This window comes from Crassostrea angulata, chromosome 8 (genome assembly GCF_025612915.1).
Source record: "Crassostrea angulata isolate pt1a10 chromosome 8, ASM2561291v2, whole genome shotgun sequence".
NCBI lineage: Eukaryota > Metazoa > Mollusca > Bivalvia > Ostreida > Ostreidae > Magallana > Magallana angulata.
In genome coordinates this window covers 14,042,702-14,061,586 of record NC_069118.1, presented here as the reverse complement: position 1 = coordinate 14,061,586, position 18,885 = coordinate 14,042,702, and the positions used below count along the sequence as shown (strand labels likewise).

The window sequence follows — 18,885 nt, the reverse complement described above, 5'->3', positions numbered from 1 at the left end:
AAACGCTTCTTTTTATCGTATTTACTTTGAGCTAGTCCTAAGGGGTTGATGCGGTAAATTTCAAAAGGTATTTCTTCATATGGTCCAATGAGATAACCCTTATTAAGTTCATCGTCTATTAACCAAGTAAATGTGGCAGGATCTTGCCTTGCCGATAAAACGATTTTTACATTCTCTGATTCTAAAGGTATGGTGGGTAGGGGGTTAATTCCTGTGTGGAATCCTTCTGTCAAACTTTTAATGAGAAAATTCACAAATGATTGTGTAATAATAGACATCAGTATGAATATAAATATATGCATCTTTTCGATTTCCCTTTCCAAGGCCTCAACTTTTGTGTTTAAATATGTAATGGTTTGGCAATTCCCGTTGTAAATTAAATTCCCATCATTTCCATGAATGTCTTAAGTTTCAGTGTTATACAAAGTTCTAAAAGCACTTGACACATGATCTCCAGTCCATGCACAGGAGTTCAAAGGCCCTGGAGTGTTGCAGGCGTAATACGGATATTTGTAAGCCTGTTGTTGAACTTGATTCAATCCTAGTTCCATGGGATGGACAGTATTTGCTACAATTTAATCAGATTCATTCAAAACTCAAACTATTTTAATGTTTAGCAATTGATAAATTAATCCAACAAGCGTATTTAAGACTAGGGATGGGTATCGCCATAATTAAATTTCGTATTGCAATATTATTTCGATATTTTTCTGGAATGTCATGATGAAATTGTGATACATTAGAACACGACATTTGTTTGGTTTAATAGCAATTTTGTCTTTACTTTTCAATTTATCTTGTAAATAATTACAAAATCAACCATTTCACAATTAATGTATTTGTTTTTATCCTCAATTACTATCGAATATTATCAATGTCTTCAGAAGTCACCATTTAAACTTCCGATAATTGTAATTTTGAAGTTTGGTGAATAAAACAAATGATTTCCAGAATAAATAAGCATGTGTTAAATGCCGTAACTTTGGTTCCGACAAACAATCTCTAAATACCAGATCACTATATATACCAATAAAATAGCAGATCACTTAAGAATTGAACTCAATGTCTATCCAAGTTATACGAGTATAACCTGGGTTGTGGCAGTTTGCGCTATATAATCTGCGAAGCTGATTACAAAAAAGCCTAAACTGCCCCAACCCAGGTTATACTCGTATAACTTAGGTAGACATTGAGTTCATTTCTTATAATTTAATTTTCTGTAATTTACTGTACAAATTGAGTACGTTTGAGTATGGTTTACTTTTAAAAATGATATTAATCTGTTAAAAATTCAAACGTAACGTCATGGGGAGTTTGATCTAAACTTTTCTCTTGCCATGGTTATCACTTCACGTACCTTGTACAGTTTGTCGTAATTTCTTGTTCCTCTTGCAGGTTCATTTTCTTGATCACTCACATGGAAATACTCTGTCAACTTTTCATACCTCTTGACGGTCATAACTGATTTTATCCCTTCATTTCCAAGGAAAAGGTTTTTACACCAATAATCCTTGTAAGTGGGCATTTCGTTGATTCCCATCACAATATTTATGCCCAAATAGGACCGCATTTCAGCCTCGGTGACTTCATACCAAACAGGATCTGCCTCACCCCTCTGAGCGATTTTCCATCGAGCATAATTGTTTGTATGCCGAACAAATGCTGAAATTTGTTCCTCACTGAACATCAAAAAAAAATAATCCTTCGCTGATGCAGTGGCGACATCGAAATCATCTGGAAAAACAGGGCCAGTGTCTTCTGTGAAGGGTTCAACACGAACTCCTCGAAGGTTTTCTGTCCAATTGACGTCATTTTCTCGCTCGGATTCACTTGAACTATCCTCATTTTCACTACTACTTGACTCTTCTGGAATGTATAGATCAGATTCGTTATCTGAGAACCCTTCAAATTCACTTATGTTGTCGTCAGAATCAAAATAATCTTGCAATATATCTTTGTTTGATGGTAGCGCTGCCATCTTGAAAATCAACTTTCGCTTCGGTGTACACATGTGTTGGAAAATCCTTATACATTATGTAATCACTTGATTTTATGAAGTCTGCACTTTATTTTTATTAACCAATGGTATTACTTCAATTCTATGTATACCCCGTGTAAATAATCGTCATGGTCTCGTTTTCATACGGTCTTAAAATAACCGGTCGTCCAGAAGCGCTTCTGGGGAAAACAAGGCAAGGCGTCCATAGACGCTTTTGCGGAAATTCAAACATGGCTTCGAAAGACGCTACCGCGGAAAAAATGACAGGGCGTCGAGAAGCGCTAGTGCGGGGGAAAGAGTTAAATTTAGCATCAGGTTTAAGAATGCATGTAACTGTTGTATTGATTTCTCAGCTGTTTTTTAAACTAAACATGGAAAGTCATCATAGTCTATCAATGATGAATGAAACCTAAAATAAATCACATTTCTTTCAATAATCCTTTATCTTTGGTTCGCGCATGCACTGTTTCCTTGAGAGTTGAAATTGTTTGCATAAGTTGGGGATGCATGATCACAGCCATCTTGGTATGCGTTACTCGAGCCCGATGCAAAAACTACAGGGCAATCTTCAAAGCAACTATGAATAAAGCTCAGATCCTTCACTTTCTTCAAAAACACACTCTTTATTATCGGATTGATGAAAAGTAACATTATTCCTTCTCAACTGTCCAGTTCTCGGGTCTGTTAAGATCGTACGGGGCACTTGCACTTGTTACGTAAGTAGATCTCACTTGTGAACTACGGCGGACTGCCATGGTAAATCCCGTGGAATTAATAGAATATTTTTTTCCTTTTGCTTATACATGAAACAATCCATGTACCTTTTGGTCTTAAATTGGATCTTCTCTGAGTGGATTTAAATTTCTCAGTAAGCGGTATTAATCTTTTTTTTTTAAATATTTATTCCAATTGAATATTTAAAAAAAATTCCTATCCATGTATAATTTATGAATTTACTTTCCAATGAAATTGCATTACTGGTCTTTATTTTGTTTGTGAATACTCAAAAGCAGATCTTCAGATTGTTTGGAAGCAATCTCTTTGTTTGTTTTTGGTAGTATTGGAATTTTCCAGATGGTGCGTCTCTTAAGTTTGCTCTCTAAAGTTAATAATCATTAATTCTTGGACCCATGTGTTTGTCATAACCACTTATACATTTATGCACTTAGGACATTGAATACGCTGTCCAGGGTTTTGGTCAACGCAATGGGGAACATCCATGAGTTGAGCATCATCACAGTAATGTGATACACATATTATGAATGTCTCTTTAAATGTCTTTCTATTTTAAGTAAGGGGCAAATAGTTGTTGGGGGTTGGGTCTGGGTTTTTCATAACGGTAGGGTGAGTTTGATAGCTGGGGCGAGTATTCACAAGATTGAACTGGGTGGGGGTTACCCCACTTAATGCAACTGTGCTGGTATGAACAATAGGGTCTTAGGCAAGTTCCCTTGTAGTTGTAGTCAAAGCATTTAAGAGACTTCTGAGTGGGATTTGCTCGGGTTCGTGGGGACCACATACAACAGCCAGAGTGCGTCTACAGTGTCCCAAGGGAGTAACGGGTTGCGGGAGAGCCTGAGTCTAAACTGGATGTCGTAGAAGCTGCAGTACGGACAATGTTTATATATCTAAGGAGCTGTTGGGTTTGGTCTGGAATGCATTGGTCCAAGTTTCAACATTGGTGATCTTAGCTTCCTTATGTTTCAGTTTAATAACTATTTCACCATTAACAAATGCCAATTGTTGCTGTGGATCTTCGCTAGCTTTGGTAGGCAATAGCTTGTGTAGATGATTAATCTAAATCCTCATCTAGGGGTAAGAACAGGAGACCATGGTTTGGGTGAACACATGATTTATTATTAACAAGACAGCAAACCGAATTCAGTGTTGCATACTAATAATGCAGTCACATGTTATAATAAAATGACAACCAATGCAAGTTAAAGCTACAAAGAACATTTATATGCAGCACACTGAATTTTTATAAATATAAATCATGTGAAACTACTCTACAAGCTAACACTCACATACACTACTCACATACTTACATATAAACCACACATGCTAGTTGGGAGGGAGGGATGGTATTAAATTTTAGCTTTCGAAAGTGCTAAAAAAATTTACGTGGATTTTCCGCTTCAAAATTTTTTTTAAAAGTGACGCTTAACGGGTAAGTAAGCCCACTAATTGGGAAAATGCGTACATATGATTGGCTAATATTTGAACATGCTTTAATAGTCTAATCTAATTGGTCAAGAGTAAACAACAAAAAGATCTGATTGGCTGGTGCCAGTTGTTTTCCCCCCATTGCGCTGTAAACCCAGGGTGGCAATGTCCCCTAACAGCATAATTAAACTTGTTGTACATTTGGCCAATGATGGGACTTGGTACTTCTTTGATGTTTCCATCTTTTTGTTTTCTTTGAACATTAATTTTCTCTGAGGGGTCACCAAGCAGGCAGCAGCACATACTTTTTTTTTTTTTTTTTTTTTTCATCAGCAAGGAAACTGCATGGTTTTCCTCTGTACTCTCTTTATTTTTTTGGATTTTCAGTGGTATCAATTTATTAAAAGATATTTATTGAGCATTAAAAAAAGAATTCCTACACAAGTGTTAATTTGAATTAATAATGAAATTGCATTGCTTGTCTTTATTTTGTTTGTGGATGCTCAAAAGAAGGCAGATTTTAGGAGGAGGATCACAAATTAATAAACTGGCTCCCTCAGATTTTAATTTTTATGAAAGACATGTGAATGGAGAGAATCAAAAGTATTTGTCGTAAGTGGCAGGTATTCTTCAATGCCAAAATTTAGGCTAACAAAATTTACAGTTTGTACTTGGTTAGGTTGTGGGATTGAAATTGGTGACTCATAACCGCTTTCTGAAGAGTTAGTATCTAGATTCTCCACAACTGGGTGTCCTGTTTCATCCCTGGGCTAAGAGTATGCATTTATTCTCATTTACAGAATAAGTGCAAAGTATTGAAGGCATTAACAAAATGTATCCATATTATTCTTTGTGTCTTAACATTAATAGCTTTTTTTTAAATACATTACATACCATGAATTCATCCATGCTGTTTGCAGTCTTGCAAGCATACCAAAAATGGTTCACTATGTCTTTTGACCATTTCTGCAACTTGGTGCAACTTTTATCTTGTCCAGCCTGTAAAAACCATTTATATGAATATATAACACTCACAAAACAACAACAAAACACTTCAAACACAAGGTACCATTGTTTAATGTCCAGAAAATAGCGCAGATGATGATGGTCCGCCATTTTGAGCACAAAAAAAACGTTCAGTCCAGAATAAAAAAAACGCAACGGGGAATGAAGGTCTATGTTGTTTACTAATGATGGAACTCTATTATCATATCATCAGTGAAATTATTACTTAGAACTTTCTCACTGTTACTTAAAAGATAATTATTAAACTTCTAAACTTTCAAAAGCATTAAAAATTTTATATGGACCGTTCGCTTCAAAAAAAAATTTCAAAAGTGATGCTTAACAGGTAAGTAATCCCACTATTAAATTAGGGAAATGCGTTAATACGATTGGCCAATATTTGAACTTTTTTAATGGCTTAATATACTGTACAGTAAAACTCGTTTAGTGCGAACATGGATATAGCGAATTCTCGGATATAGCGAAGTTTTTTTGAGTCCCAGGTAAAAATTTTACGGTTAAAATGAATTCGGACGTAATGAATTTATGGATATAGCAAATTGATTTTGAGTCCCGTTGAGGTGACTTTGATATGAAGCAGTTTAAATACCTTTATAACCCACACTGTTGAGATTGCAACCCAGTTCTTATATCAAAAAGGTCTTTTAATTGTTAGGCTCAATTTTTAAGATGGCAAAGATAAACTATTAAAACCTTGAAAGTTGAAAAGCAAATAAGCTCTTACATAGATTCTTTTTGGAACAAAAATATCTACTGGTAGTTATTTAATAACATTGTAATAAAGAATCAGAAAAAAACAGGTAAAAAACAGAAGTGTAGTTTTTTATACTGAGAAACATGGATGATAAAGTAAAGTTCAATAGTCATCATTTATATATATATTCTTCCCTTTTCTCTTATTTTTTTTCTCTCTCCAGTTTAACATGATTTAAAGCCAAGTGGGAGAACAAAGTTTAGGTTTTGCACATTACTTCACGTGTGTTTACAGACCACATCATTTAACATTGATGATAGTACCACAAATAAGCTTGCTATATAGTACTGTTGATGGTTTTTACCATGCTTCTACATTACCAATTGTAAATTTTTTGTTTAACTGTTTAAAGAATCAAATCTATATTAACCTATTATTTCTTGCACATGGTTCTTTAAGACCCTGCCTTTGTGTATGACATTGTTGAGTACTTGATTGTTACATAATGCAATGCTACCAGAATCAAACTGACTAATCATATACTTATAAACACAGCTTTTTATTCATCAAGAGTGTCATCTTTGATTTTGTTTTATAATTTTTTGCTGGACAACTCTTCGCAGTATTTTATGCTTCTCTCTATTTTAAATGAATCATGTTTTTTTATGCTTTATTAAATTATGTAAGACATATTAAATATTAACTGCCCTTTTTCCCAAAGTTAGTATTTTTTATATATAAGAATGTCTTGAAAAATTAAACTAATACATGTACTAGGATGAAGAAAAATATTTATTTTGTGGTACGACAAGTAAATTTTATTAAAATGTATACCCAAAAGCTTGAAAATATTAACTGTTCTATTATTCTAGTGGTAAAAATGTTTGTTGCAAGTGTATGACAGTGTTTAACATTAAATAGAAACCAATCATTGATGTCAAATGCCTTTAATTCCATATTGACACTTTATTAGTTTTATTTTAGTAATTAATTATTTAAGAAATAAGGTCTTATTCTTTGAGTATTATGAGGTGATCTTTATGGTGGGGCATGATCAGATTCAATGAAGCCCTAAGAGCTTTACAATAGATTTGATCATTGCCCAACCTTAATGATTACCTCATTATATTTAAAGAATGATTCCTCATTTCCTGTATGGTATATTATTTACATTTTTCAGTGTTTTTGTCTGTGATAGCACTGTGAATCAAATTTGTAATGTACAGTTCAATACAGTTCATCTGAGTAATGTAAATTATGTACTGTTGGGATGAAGTTTATATTCCAATGCCAATAACTTGATATTAAAATGTACAGTAACCTGTAGATGAACTGTGTTTAACTATACCTTAAAAATTTGATTTGTAGTGTTATTACTGACAAAGACACTGGAAAATGTTAATATACTGAAGTACATAAATAAATTTTAATTTTATTATGATATTTCCAGATCTTACATTTTTAAAAATACAATTATTTTTTGGTGGAAGTGAAGTAATTAATTTAAAATGAATTTGATGAGTGTGACTGTCTAATAGCAGTGTTGACTTTCCTAGTTAGCTTCAATATTTATCTCTATGGAAGGGACAGTTTTTCACCAAAATTATTGTATTACCATCATATGAAACTATAATTATCATTCACTAATTGCCTATACTGCTTAGCCCAGCTTTAGGATTACTTTTATACTATATTAAGTGGGAAAAAATTAATTTTCTAACTTGTATGTACACAGTAGATGTCAGATAATAAGTGGACATCTAGGTTATTTGTAAAATTATGATTGTATTATGTAACTTTGGTTATTACCATTAATTATTGAAATGTATGTACAATGTTGCTGTCAGTTAATACTGTATACAGGGTTATTTTTGCCCTATGTAACTTTAGCCTTTCCTACACTTGCAAGAAGATTTGATCCTACATGAATTCACCCAAAACATCTCTGTTTAAAGAGAGATAATTTGAGACATTGATATTCGCCCAGTCTTACATTTGCCAGCTGACAACGAGGGAGAAATTATTTCCCTGTATACAGTAATTTGTCATCTAGATTATTTATCAAAATTATGATTGTATTTTAAACATGTTACCTTGGTTATTGCTAATAAATATTAAAATGTTGTTCCAGTGTCTGTTTATTGAATTTACATAGCCTAAATCACTGAAACAGTGTTGAAAATACTAGAATTAATTGTTAACAGTATGTGCTTGTTACAAGTACATGTAGGTATAGTCTGAGAATCTTGTTTCTTTCCATGAAAGACCAAGTTTTATTTTTGAAATGGATGGAAGGGGTTCCAGCATTGTACTAGTTGTGGCATCAATCATAATGAATGTATCAAATTCAGGCACTAGATTAAGAAGTGAGTGAATCAGTTTGTGCTGAAAAAGTACAGTCATTGTAACATATAAATGCAGCATAAGCATGCAATAATTTTAAATATCCTACAGATATCATTGAGCATTTGAAAAGGAAACTTTTCAGAGGAAATAGAACTGAGAAAGTAAATATGGGATGATTTACATATTTTACTTACAGGGCAAGTAAGAAATATGACCTTCAATTTGCCATCAGTTCAGTTTTCCATAACAAGGCTATACAATATTGAGACGATGACCATCTGAAAGGGCCTAACTTAACAAATATGCCTACAATGTTTGGACAAAACGAATTTAGAGGACTTTGCTTGACCTTGATCTTTGATTTAAAAATTTAGTTCTAAAGGGCTTTTAAAACATTTCCTACCCTATATACCATGCATTTATAGCATTGTATAGATAAATTATAAAGCAGAAAGAATAAAAAGAAATACTAAGTTCTAGACAAGAATTCTACAGAGGTTTACTATTATTCTGACCTTACCACATAGAAACTTGATTCAAGGTCACTGTTCACCCATTCACTACAGGCAGACTTATAATAAAGTCTGAGCAAGGTTTGATCATAGGGAGAGAATTAGAGTCTTTAATTTAAAATAAAATCTTGTATGACCTTAGCCATGATCTAAAAAATTGGTTCAAGGTCATTGCACACGTACGTTTACACACGAACACTATTTATGAGTGAAATTAGGCTCAATGGTAAATAATATATAGAGTATAAGGCCAGAAAAAGGATTTTTAAAGAGTCTTTGAAGGACTTTGACCTAGAAACACTGTTCAAGCAAATAACTGCAATGCTGAAATTTGTAAAATTATAATACCTGAATCCTGATAAAGCTTAACACTACAATTTAATTGACTCAAATGTTTTTAAAACCTCACTCTTTGATTCATCTTTGTTTAGAGTTATTATATAAAAAGAAACTCGCCAAAATCGATAAGTTAATGATGTGAGCTAGAGGGCCCATAGGCCTTTTGTTTGGGTTCTGGGGTCTCCATTGTACATGTACTTGCTATGTGTATACTTACGGCTGTGACATTTACTGACGCTTTTGACTGAAAACAGAAATGAAATATAATTGTTAGGCAGATTTTTTATTACAGAAATATCCATCGGTGAAAAATATTGTCTGGAATACCTCCAATGAAATATGACAGCTAAGATTCATATCATATATGGTCATTATACGGTCATAATTTACTCGGGTATTCGTTGTCAAAAGCGCCTTACTTTTTGAAAATTTCTGGCGAAAAAAGGGGAAATTGACCCAAGTAGAACAAATAAACAATTTAATTGACTCAAATGTTTTTAAAACCTCACTCTTTGATTCATCTTTGTTTAGAGTTATTATATAAAAAGAAACTCGCCAAAATCGATAAGTTAATGATGTGAGCTAGAGGGCCCATAGGCCTTTTGTTTGGGTTCTGGGGTCTCCATTGTACATGTACTTGCTATGTGTATACTTACGGCTGTGACATTTACTGACGCTTTTGACTGAAAACAGAAATGAAATATAATTGTTAGGCAGATTTTTTATTACAGAAATATCCATCGGTGAAAAATATTGTCTGGAATACCTCCAATGAAATATGACAGCTAAGATTCATATCATATATGGTCATTATACGGTCATAATTTACTCGGGTATTCGTTGTCAAAAGCGCCTTACTTTTTGAAAATTTCTGGCGAAAAAAGGGGAAATTGACCCAAGTAGAACAAATAAAAACTTGAGAAGACCGAAATGACTTTCCATAACTTTAGCAATGTTAGATTAAAGATTCTACTTGCTAGTTTCAAAAATACATCGCTAAAATGATAGAACAGAAACTATGCTTTACCAAAAGCTAAACGAAGCATACAGTCTCCTGTTTGGAAATGACTCACTTTCGATGTTGGCAGATTGTCCTTGGGTATATGTTTTTAAAACTCGTATGGCGAATGGGAATGTGCAATCGTAACTTTTCGGGCTTTTCCGACAAGCGATAAAACATCATCCGAGGTGTTTCCGGGCTCTGACGGAAAGGTCCGAGAAGTTGCGATTGGAGCATGTAATGAACATTCATTGAGTTGTGCATTGAACGCACATAGTCCGTTCTTTCGTGGTCTAAATGTAAAAAGGTTGGGTGGATTAGATATAAACTTCCTGAGATTAACTAAACCAAAGTTATGAATGCAGTTAGGAGTTTACTTGTTCAATTTTCTTTTGTATAAATTTCATGTTTACAGAGGTCAGATGTGGAACAATTTTTCATGCGAAATTGATATGACAACAAAGCCATAAGACAACTTTATTTATTAAAAAAGACGGATACTAAAATCATTATTGGATTACAACACGGCACGTAAACCTATCCTTGTCAAAGTACTTATATGCATCTAATTGAAAAGCAAATCAATATTAATTCATTAAATATTGATAAAAAGGTGTTGAATTAACGAAACACGATAAACGTTCTCTTACATTTTATTTAGTACAGGAACAAGTATTTGAAGCGAAGTTGTAAATAGTCTAGCTATTTTGAAGCTCTTAGCAGTTAAAATGGGACAAAGACAAAGCAAACTCGCTCCGAGAACCCTTGCGGAATTAAGGAACCAGACAAACTTCTCAGTGGAGGAACTTCAGGAATGGTACAAAGAGTTCAAAGCTAGCTGGCCAAAGGGCTTTTTGACAGAAGACGAGTTCAAGGGAGTGTATTCTAACATATTTCCGCTAGGGGACGCAACAGAGTTTGCCAGACATGTATTCCGTGTGTTCGATCAGAATAAGGACGGCCTGTTGGATTTCCGAGAGTTTATGTGTGGATTTAGTGTTGTATTACTAGGGAGTTTGGAGGAAAAGCTGAAGTTCAGTTTCAATATATACGATATTGACGGAAATGGATTTATTTCACGGAACGAAATGTCTGCGATTCTCTCTGTACGTAGTTTCTGTAATACGGGTAGAAAGAAAGATTTTATTCATTGTGTTGTTCTAATTCTGTTATTTATCGAGGCCCTGCTTGTAGCTAGCTTTAAAACAAAAATTAAAACTGTTTTTATATTATACTAAGTAATTATGATCTACGCAGTATGTCACTTTAAACACTATTAACTAAGATAAGATACTTGAAATTTTATAGAATTAAAAACCATGAAAAGAATCGAACTTTATTTACGAATTTGTTTGAAAAAATTTGACATAACTGAGCAAGAGTTGTATGTTCTTTATAGATTATTTTCAACTTTGAGATGACCCCTGTAGAGTTTTTTTTGAGCGCAAAATCGAAATTTCTCTTCCTAATTCTATCGTGTAAATCGTACTATTGTTTATGTGGGATTTCATCAAAAGATTGTCAATTTTTATCCAGTGTCGAATCAATTTTGAAATCAAGACAATTTTGTGAAAATACTAGATCTGATTTAGAAACTACTTAGTATCCCCGTTTTGCAATGTAATACAAGTACAACAATAACTGAATGTTTTATTTTTTAGCTCACCTGAGCTGAAAGCTCAAGTGAGCTATTCTGATCACATTTTGTCTGTCGTCCGTCCGTCTGTCCGTCTGTCTGTAAACTTTTCACATTTTCAACATCTTCTCAATAACCACTGGGCCAATTTCAACCAAACTTGGCACAAAGCATCCTTAGCCTAAGGGGATACAAAGTTGTGAAAATTAAGGACCACGCCCTTTTGCAAAGGAATTTATGAAAATTTTCGAGAAATTTTCAAAAATCTTCTCATGAACCATAAGACCAGGAAAGCTGAAACTTGTGTGGAAGCAACCTCAGGTAGTGTAGATACAAAATTGTGAAATTCATGACCCCCGGGGGTAGGGTGGGGCCACAATGGGGGATCGAAGTTTAACACATGATTATATAGAGTATATCTTTAAAAATCTTTCTCTCAGAAACTAATCAGCCAGGAAAGCTGAAACTTGTATGAAAGCATCCTCAGGTAGTGTAAATTCAAAGTTGTGAAAATCATGACCCCCGGGGGTAGGGTGGGGCCACAATGGGGGATCGAAGTTTTACATAGGAATATATAGAGTAAATGTATAAAAATCTTCTTCTCAGAAACTAATCAGCCTGCAAATCTGACACTTGTGTGGAAGCATCCTCATGTAGTGTAAATTCAAAGTTGTGAAAATCATGACCCCTGGGGGTAGGGTGGGGCCACAATGGGGTGTCGAAGTTTAAGAATATATAGAGTAAATCTTTAAAAATCTTCCTCTCAGAAACTAATCAGTCAGGAAAGCTGAAACTTTCGTGAAAGTATCCTCAGGTAGTGTAGATACAAAGTTGTGAAAATCATGACCCCCGGGGATAGGGTGGGGACACAATGAGGGATCGAAATTTTAAATAGGAATATACAGAGTAAATCTTTAAAAATCTTTTTCTCATGAACCATATAACCAGGAAAGCTGAAACTTGTGCGGAAGCATCCTCAGGTAGTGTAGATACGAGGTTGTGAAAATCATGACCCCTGGGGTAGGGTGGGGCCACAATGGGAGGTTGAAGTTTTACATAGGAATATATAGAGTAAATCTTTAAAAATCAACTCCTCAGAAACTAATCAGTCAGGAAAGCTGACACTTGTGTGAAAGCTTTATCAGGTAGTGTAGAAACGAGGTTGTGAAATTCATAACCCCTGGGGTAGGGTGGGGCCACAATGGGGGATTGAAGTTTTACATAGGAATATATAGAGTAAATCTTTAAAAATCTTTCTCTCAGAAACTAATCAGCCAGGAAAGCTGAAACTTGTGTGAAAGCATTATCAGGTAGTGTAGATCCAAAGTTGTGAAAATCATGACCCCCGGGGGTAGGCTGGGGCCACAATGGGGGATCGAAGTTTTACATAGGAATATATATAGTAAATCTTTAAAAATCTTCTCCTCAGAAACTAATCAGCCAGGAAAGCTGAAACTTGCGTGGAAGCATCCTCAGGTAGTGTAGATTTAAAATCGTGAAAATTATGACCCCTGGGGGTAGGGTGGGGCCACAATGGAGGGGGGTCAAAAATTTACATAGGAATATATGGAGTAAATCTTTAAAAATCTTCTCAGAAATTAATCAGCCAGCAAAGCTGAAACTTGTGTGGAAGCATCCTCAGGTAGTGTAGATTTAAAATTGTGAAAATCATGACTCCTGGGGGTAGGGTGGGGCCACAATGGGGGGTCGAAGTTAAGCGTAGGAATATATATAGTATATCTTTAAAAATCTTCTTCTCAGAAACTAATCAGCTAGGAAAGCTGAAACTTGTGTGGAAGCATCCTCAGGTAGTGTAAATTCAAAGTTGTTAAAATCATGACCCCCGGGGGTAGGGTGGGGCCACAATGGGGGATCGAAGTTTTACATATGAATATATAGAGTAAATCTTTAAAAATCTTCTTCTCAGAAACTAATCCGCCAAGAAAGCTGACACTTGTGTTGAAGCATCCTCAGGTAGTGTAGATTTAAATCATGGCCCCCGGGGGTACGGTGGGGCCACAATGGGGTGTCAAAGTTTTACATAGGAATATATAGAGTAAATGTATAAAAATCTTCTTCTCAGAAACTAATCAGCCTGCAAATCTGACACTTGTGTGGAAGCATCCTCATGTAGTGTAAATTCAAAGTTGTGAAAATCATGACCCCTGGGGGTAGGGTGGGGCCACAATGGGGTGTCGAAGTTTAAGAATATATAGAGTAAATCTTTAAAAATCTTCCTCTCAGAAACTAATCAGTCAGGAAAGCTGAAACTTTCGTGAAAGTATCCTCAGGTAGTGTAGATACAAAGTTGTGAAAATCATGACCCCCGGGGATAGGGTGGGGACACAATGAGGGATCGAAATTTTAAATAGGAATATACAGAGTAAATCTTTAAAAATCTTTTTCTCATGAACCATATAACCAGGAAAGCTGAAACTTGTGCGGAAGCATCCTCAGGTAGTGTAGATACGAGGTTGTGAAAATCATGACCCCTGGGGTAGGGTGGGGCCACAATGGGAGGTTGAAGTTTTACATAGGAATATATAGAGTAAATCTTTAAAAATCAACTCCTCAGAAACTAATCAGTCAGGAAAGCTGACACTTGTGTGAAAGCTTTATCAGGTAGTGTAGAAACGAGGTTGTGAAATTCATAACCCCTGGGGTAGGGTGGGGCCACAATGGGGGATTGAAGTTTTACATAGGAATATATAGAGTAAATCTTTAAAAATCTTTCTCTCAGAAACTAATCAGCCAGGAAAGCTGAAACTTGTGTGAAAGCATTATCAGGTAGTGTAGATCCAAAGTTGTGAAAATCATGACCCCCGGGGGTAGGCTGGGGCCACAATGGGGGATCGAAGTTTTACATAGGAATATATATAGTAAATCTTTAAAAATCTTCTCCTCAGAAACTAATCAGCCAGGAAAGCTGAAACTTGCGTGGAAGCATCCTCAGGTAGTGTAGATTTAAAATCGTGAAAATTATGACCCCTGGGGGTAGGGTGGGGCCACAATGGGGGGGGTCAAAAATTTACATAGGAATATATGGAGTAAATCTTTAAAAATCTTCTCAGAAATTAATCAGCCAGCAAAGCTGAAACTTGTGTGGAAGCATCCTCAGGTAGTGTAGATTTAAAATTGTGAAAATCATGACTCCTGGGGGTAGGGTGGGGCCACAATGGGGGGTCGAAGTTAAGCGTAGGAATATATATAGTATATCTTTAAAAATCTTCTTCTCAGAAACTAATCAGCTAGGAAAGCTGAAACTTGTGTGGAAGCATCCTCAGGTAGTGTAAATTCAAAGTTGTTAAAATCATGACCCCCGGGGGTAGGGTGGGGCCACAATGGGGGATCGAAGTTTTACATATGAATATATAGAGTAAATCTTTAAAAATCTTCTTCTCAGAAACTAATCCGCCAAGAAAGCTGACACTTGTGTTGAAGCATCCTCAGGTAGTGTAGATTTAAATCATGGCCCCCGGGGGTACGGTGGGGCCACAATGGGGTGTCAAAGTTTAACATAGGAATGTATAGAGTAAATTTTTAAAAGTCTTTTTCTCAGAAACTAATCAGCCGGCAAAGCTGAAACTTGTGTGGAAGCATCCTCAGGTAGTGTAAATTCAAAGTTGTGAAAATCATGACCCCTGGGGGTAGGGTAGGGCCACAATGAGAGGTCGAAGTTTTACATAGGAATATATAAAGTTAATCTTTAAAAATATTCTTCTCAGAAACTAATCAGCCAGGAAAGCTGAAACTTCCTCAGGTAGTGTAGATACAAAGTATGTATTATGTATAATTGTACATTATCCAGATAGTTTGTATTATGACTCCATTAAGCTGATTTTATCATACCTCATGTTTCCCAGGTGAGCGATGTGGCCCATGGGCCTCTTGTGTTTTTAGTACAATATATCTTTATGGGAAATCAATAACAAGCAACTTTTTAACAATTTTTAGGCTTTGAACAAAGGCAATTTCTCCTGTGGACTTTCCCAAGATGACCCAGAGGAGAAGACGGCTTCCATATTCAATAAGATGGACAGCGACTGTGACGATAACCTGTCTGTGGAGGAGTTCATAGAGGGCGCGAAGAAGGATCCCTTCATCGTCAAATCACTGAACCTTGATTGAGGCAGCAGGACCGGTGCCATTAGTTATCCGGGCAGTTATATCAATGAAAAACTTGTATTTTAAATAGAATGTAATACCTTTGATAATTACGATATTTTAATTTTTGACAAAGTATACATTAATTTTTTTTAGATTATTTTATTTCTGTTATCATTTGGTATGTGTTATCTAAATTTACATTGTAATAAAATTGATTTTAAAAATATATATATAGTTATATGTTAACAAAGGGGAAACTGTAAAAAAACAACAAACTCTACCTTTCTGCGTCAGAAAAAATATCACGATTTTTTAAAGTTTCTTCAAACTGTTGATATTATTTACTTTGATACATTTTAGGTATACAAATATGAACTTATACGAGGGCCATTCAAAAAAATAAATAAACAATAAAACTTTCGCCATAGCATTTTACTTAACGTCATATTATCGTAAAATTTGGTAGATATAATTTGGGAATAAAATTCTATATGATCTATAAAATAAAATACATTCCTTTCTATCTAACTTCAAGGATGAGATCATGGCGGACACATCGTTGAAAAACAGAATGGAACTTTAATCGGATTATGATAAACTATTGCAGGAAATTGCATGTAGTACACGATCATCTCAACCGTTACATACGTAATTACTAATATGTATCTCAATTGTGGGTGGGTGGGGGTGGTTCCGGTTAAGAAGGGCTGGACGGACGTAGCCGTTTTAGACTATATTGATCTTCCTATATAGAAGAGCTCTGAAGAATGAAATAGGAAATTATCCAAATTTTATAGCTTAATACTGTGTTTTTATGAAATAATCTTTAGCTCAAAAAGCATATTATTTAGAAATTTAAAGTAGATCTGATTATGGCTATTCTTTGACTACCCAACTCCCTGTAATTCTGTAGTCAGTCAGTCCTGTAGATTTCTGAAGCTAGTATTCGGGTTCAGGTAAATTGATAATGATGTGGAACCATGGGAATAATGGTGTAAAACAACGAGAGCAAAAAGTGACGGAACAATCTTGGGAACTAACCAAAAATAACGATGAACGGCGAGAAAACTGCGCAAGCAATCGTCATAACATGTACTTTGAAATTATTATATTGCAAGATGTATTTATTTCTATTTTTAGATATTTTGTTTTAAATTTGGATGTAAAAATTATCATCTGCTACTGTTCTCTGAACGTCAGCTTCACAGAATAACGAAGCCTTTTTCATTAATCTGATTAACTGAACGTTAGTTTTTCTACTCAATACAGTTCATTCAAAGAAACGACGACCAGCAAGAGAAATAATGTAAGATCAAAGAATGTGACTGTAACAAATACATCAAACTCCAGATCCGTATCTCGGTGACGGTTCTTGATCTTCAGTGTTTTGAGTTTACTCCCTCTTCAAATTTCCAAATGAAGTTCTACTCCCATAGAAATATTTGAAATTTAATTAAAATCTTCTTCATTGAAATTTGACGTGGTTCTTCGGTGGTAACCGCAAGGCTCTCAAATTAATCTAATAATAATAATTTGGGGTCGCTGAACGAGCTTAAGGACATTCGAACGCTTCCTCAATTATTTCAAAAATTCTATCCCCGCAATGTGGAGATTTCCACTGTGTTATCCGTAATCATATTTTTCATTTTACATGTATGCATTGATGCATTTTGTATGCTACAATAAGGAAAATCCAAAATATGATAACTCCAAAATAGCCTGGTAATGTACCTTGAATTTATTTTGGCATAAACAGTTAAAATTAAAAATAAATTTTCATGGAAATATATTTATATATCTTAATTTGAGGAAGATCTCGTGTGTACTTTAGCGGGTAAGATACTGTAGATTCATGATAATTAAACGCGAGGAATTATATCCGCGTAAAAATCGCAAAAATCACATCTCGCGAATTTTAAAATTTCGCTTAAATATTTCGGATATATGTTAATTACAAGAAACTATGATACAAATTCGGCATTCGCGATTTGTTTGTTCTCGCGATTTGATGGAAAACGGTTGAATCGCTGAAATAAGAACTCACGTAAAATAAGGAATTTACAGTAGTCGTGGTCATAATTAGACAATACATTTATCTTGATGAAAATTGTTTATTTACATTTAGTTGTCATTTTCAGGGTCTTTGCCTGTGATAACACGACGTATCGATTTTGTATTATTCAGTCTAATAAATTCAAATGACGTATAAATGGGGAACAAGCGGGGTTTGCTTATTTATATTCTTCAGTAACTGCCGTCGGGTGAGCAGTCATATTGAATAACGTGCTTTATATTTACATTCCCTTATTGATGAAGTAAATTATTTTATTAAATAAATCGATATAAATTGCATATCGCGGAGGGAGTAAATTAGTAACAGCAAGAACAGCTATTTCTAAAACCGGTTTATACTGGTTATCACATGGATTGTTGAGATAAGCCTTGAAATTCAATTCATGAAAAATAACTCTTTAAATTTTGCTTTTAACAATAGAATCAACTTTATTGTTGAATATTTGTAATACATGGTGTTCTACCAACATAGTTGAAATGCATTTTTATAACGATAACATAGAAATCAATGTTTGGGAACTACTTATGTAAACTACATGTTAATACATAAGAAATGATTGGGTTGTTGCATTTAGAGGCATTTAAAAATAACATTATTTAATGAAAAAACACAGTAGAATGTAAATATAAATATTTGATAGCACAATTGCTGAAAATTTTATAAATTATATAAATACAAATGTAATAAGAACTCATTTTTGAATATAATTATGAGGTCATAATTTCGGTCGGGGTAGTGATCACGCATGACAAAAATTATCACCTCATAATACTCAAAGATTCCTTTTTCCTTAAGTAAATATAAGTAATATGAATATTATCAGGTGATCAAATACGGTCGGGTGTGATCAAATATATCATACAGCCCTTCGGGCTTTATTGGATTTGATCAATCTGATTGTAATGTTCAAAGAATGATTCCTTATTCATTGAGTATTTCGTATTTAAAATTCTAAAGCATATATGAAAGGTATTTCGTTGACCATC

At 34.5% G+C, this 18,885-nt stretch overlaps 2 protein-coding genes across 2 annotated transcripts; one reads left to right on the top strand and one right to left on the bottom strand.

Annotated features, from left to right (window-relative positions):
- Positions 1-1,303: 1,303 nt before the first annotated feature.
- On the bottom strand, positions 1,304-1,978 carry LOC128159328 (piggyBac transposable element-derived protein 5-like). The gene has a single exon (XM_052822383.1). The coding sequence runs from the start codon at positions 1,976-1,978 to the stop codon at positions 1,304-1,306; it is 675 nt and encodes a 224-aa protein (XP_052678343.1).
- Positions 1,979-10,717: 8,739 nt separating this feature from the next.
- On the top strand, positions 10,718-16,030 carry LOC128161250 (neurocalcin-like). Its single transcript, XM_052824493.1, has 2 exons — positions 10,718-11,188; positions 15,673-16,030. Exons 1-2 carry the CDS (start codon positions 10,811-10,813, stop codon positions 15,844-15,846), a joined length of 552 nt encoding a protein of 183 aa, XP_052680453.1. The 5' UTR covers positions 10,718-10,810; the 3' UTR covers positions 15,847-16,030.
- The last annotated feature ends 2,855 nt before the right edge of the window (positions 16,031-18,885 follow it).

Bases quoted from the DNA above. Each gene is read 5' to 3' on its own strand.
- LOC128161250 (XM_052824493.1), top strand. From the start codon at position 10,811: ATGGGACAAAGACAAAGCAAACTCGCTCCGAGAACCCTTGCGGAATTA. The intron at 11,189-15,672 runs GTACGTAGTTTC...AACAATTTTTAG, and splicing joins AAATGTCTGCGATTCTCTCT to GCTTTGAACAAAGGCAATTT.
- LOC128159328 (XM_052822383.1), bottom strand. From the start codon at position 1,978: ATGGCAGCGCTACCATCAAACAAAGATATATTGCAAGATTATTTTGAT.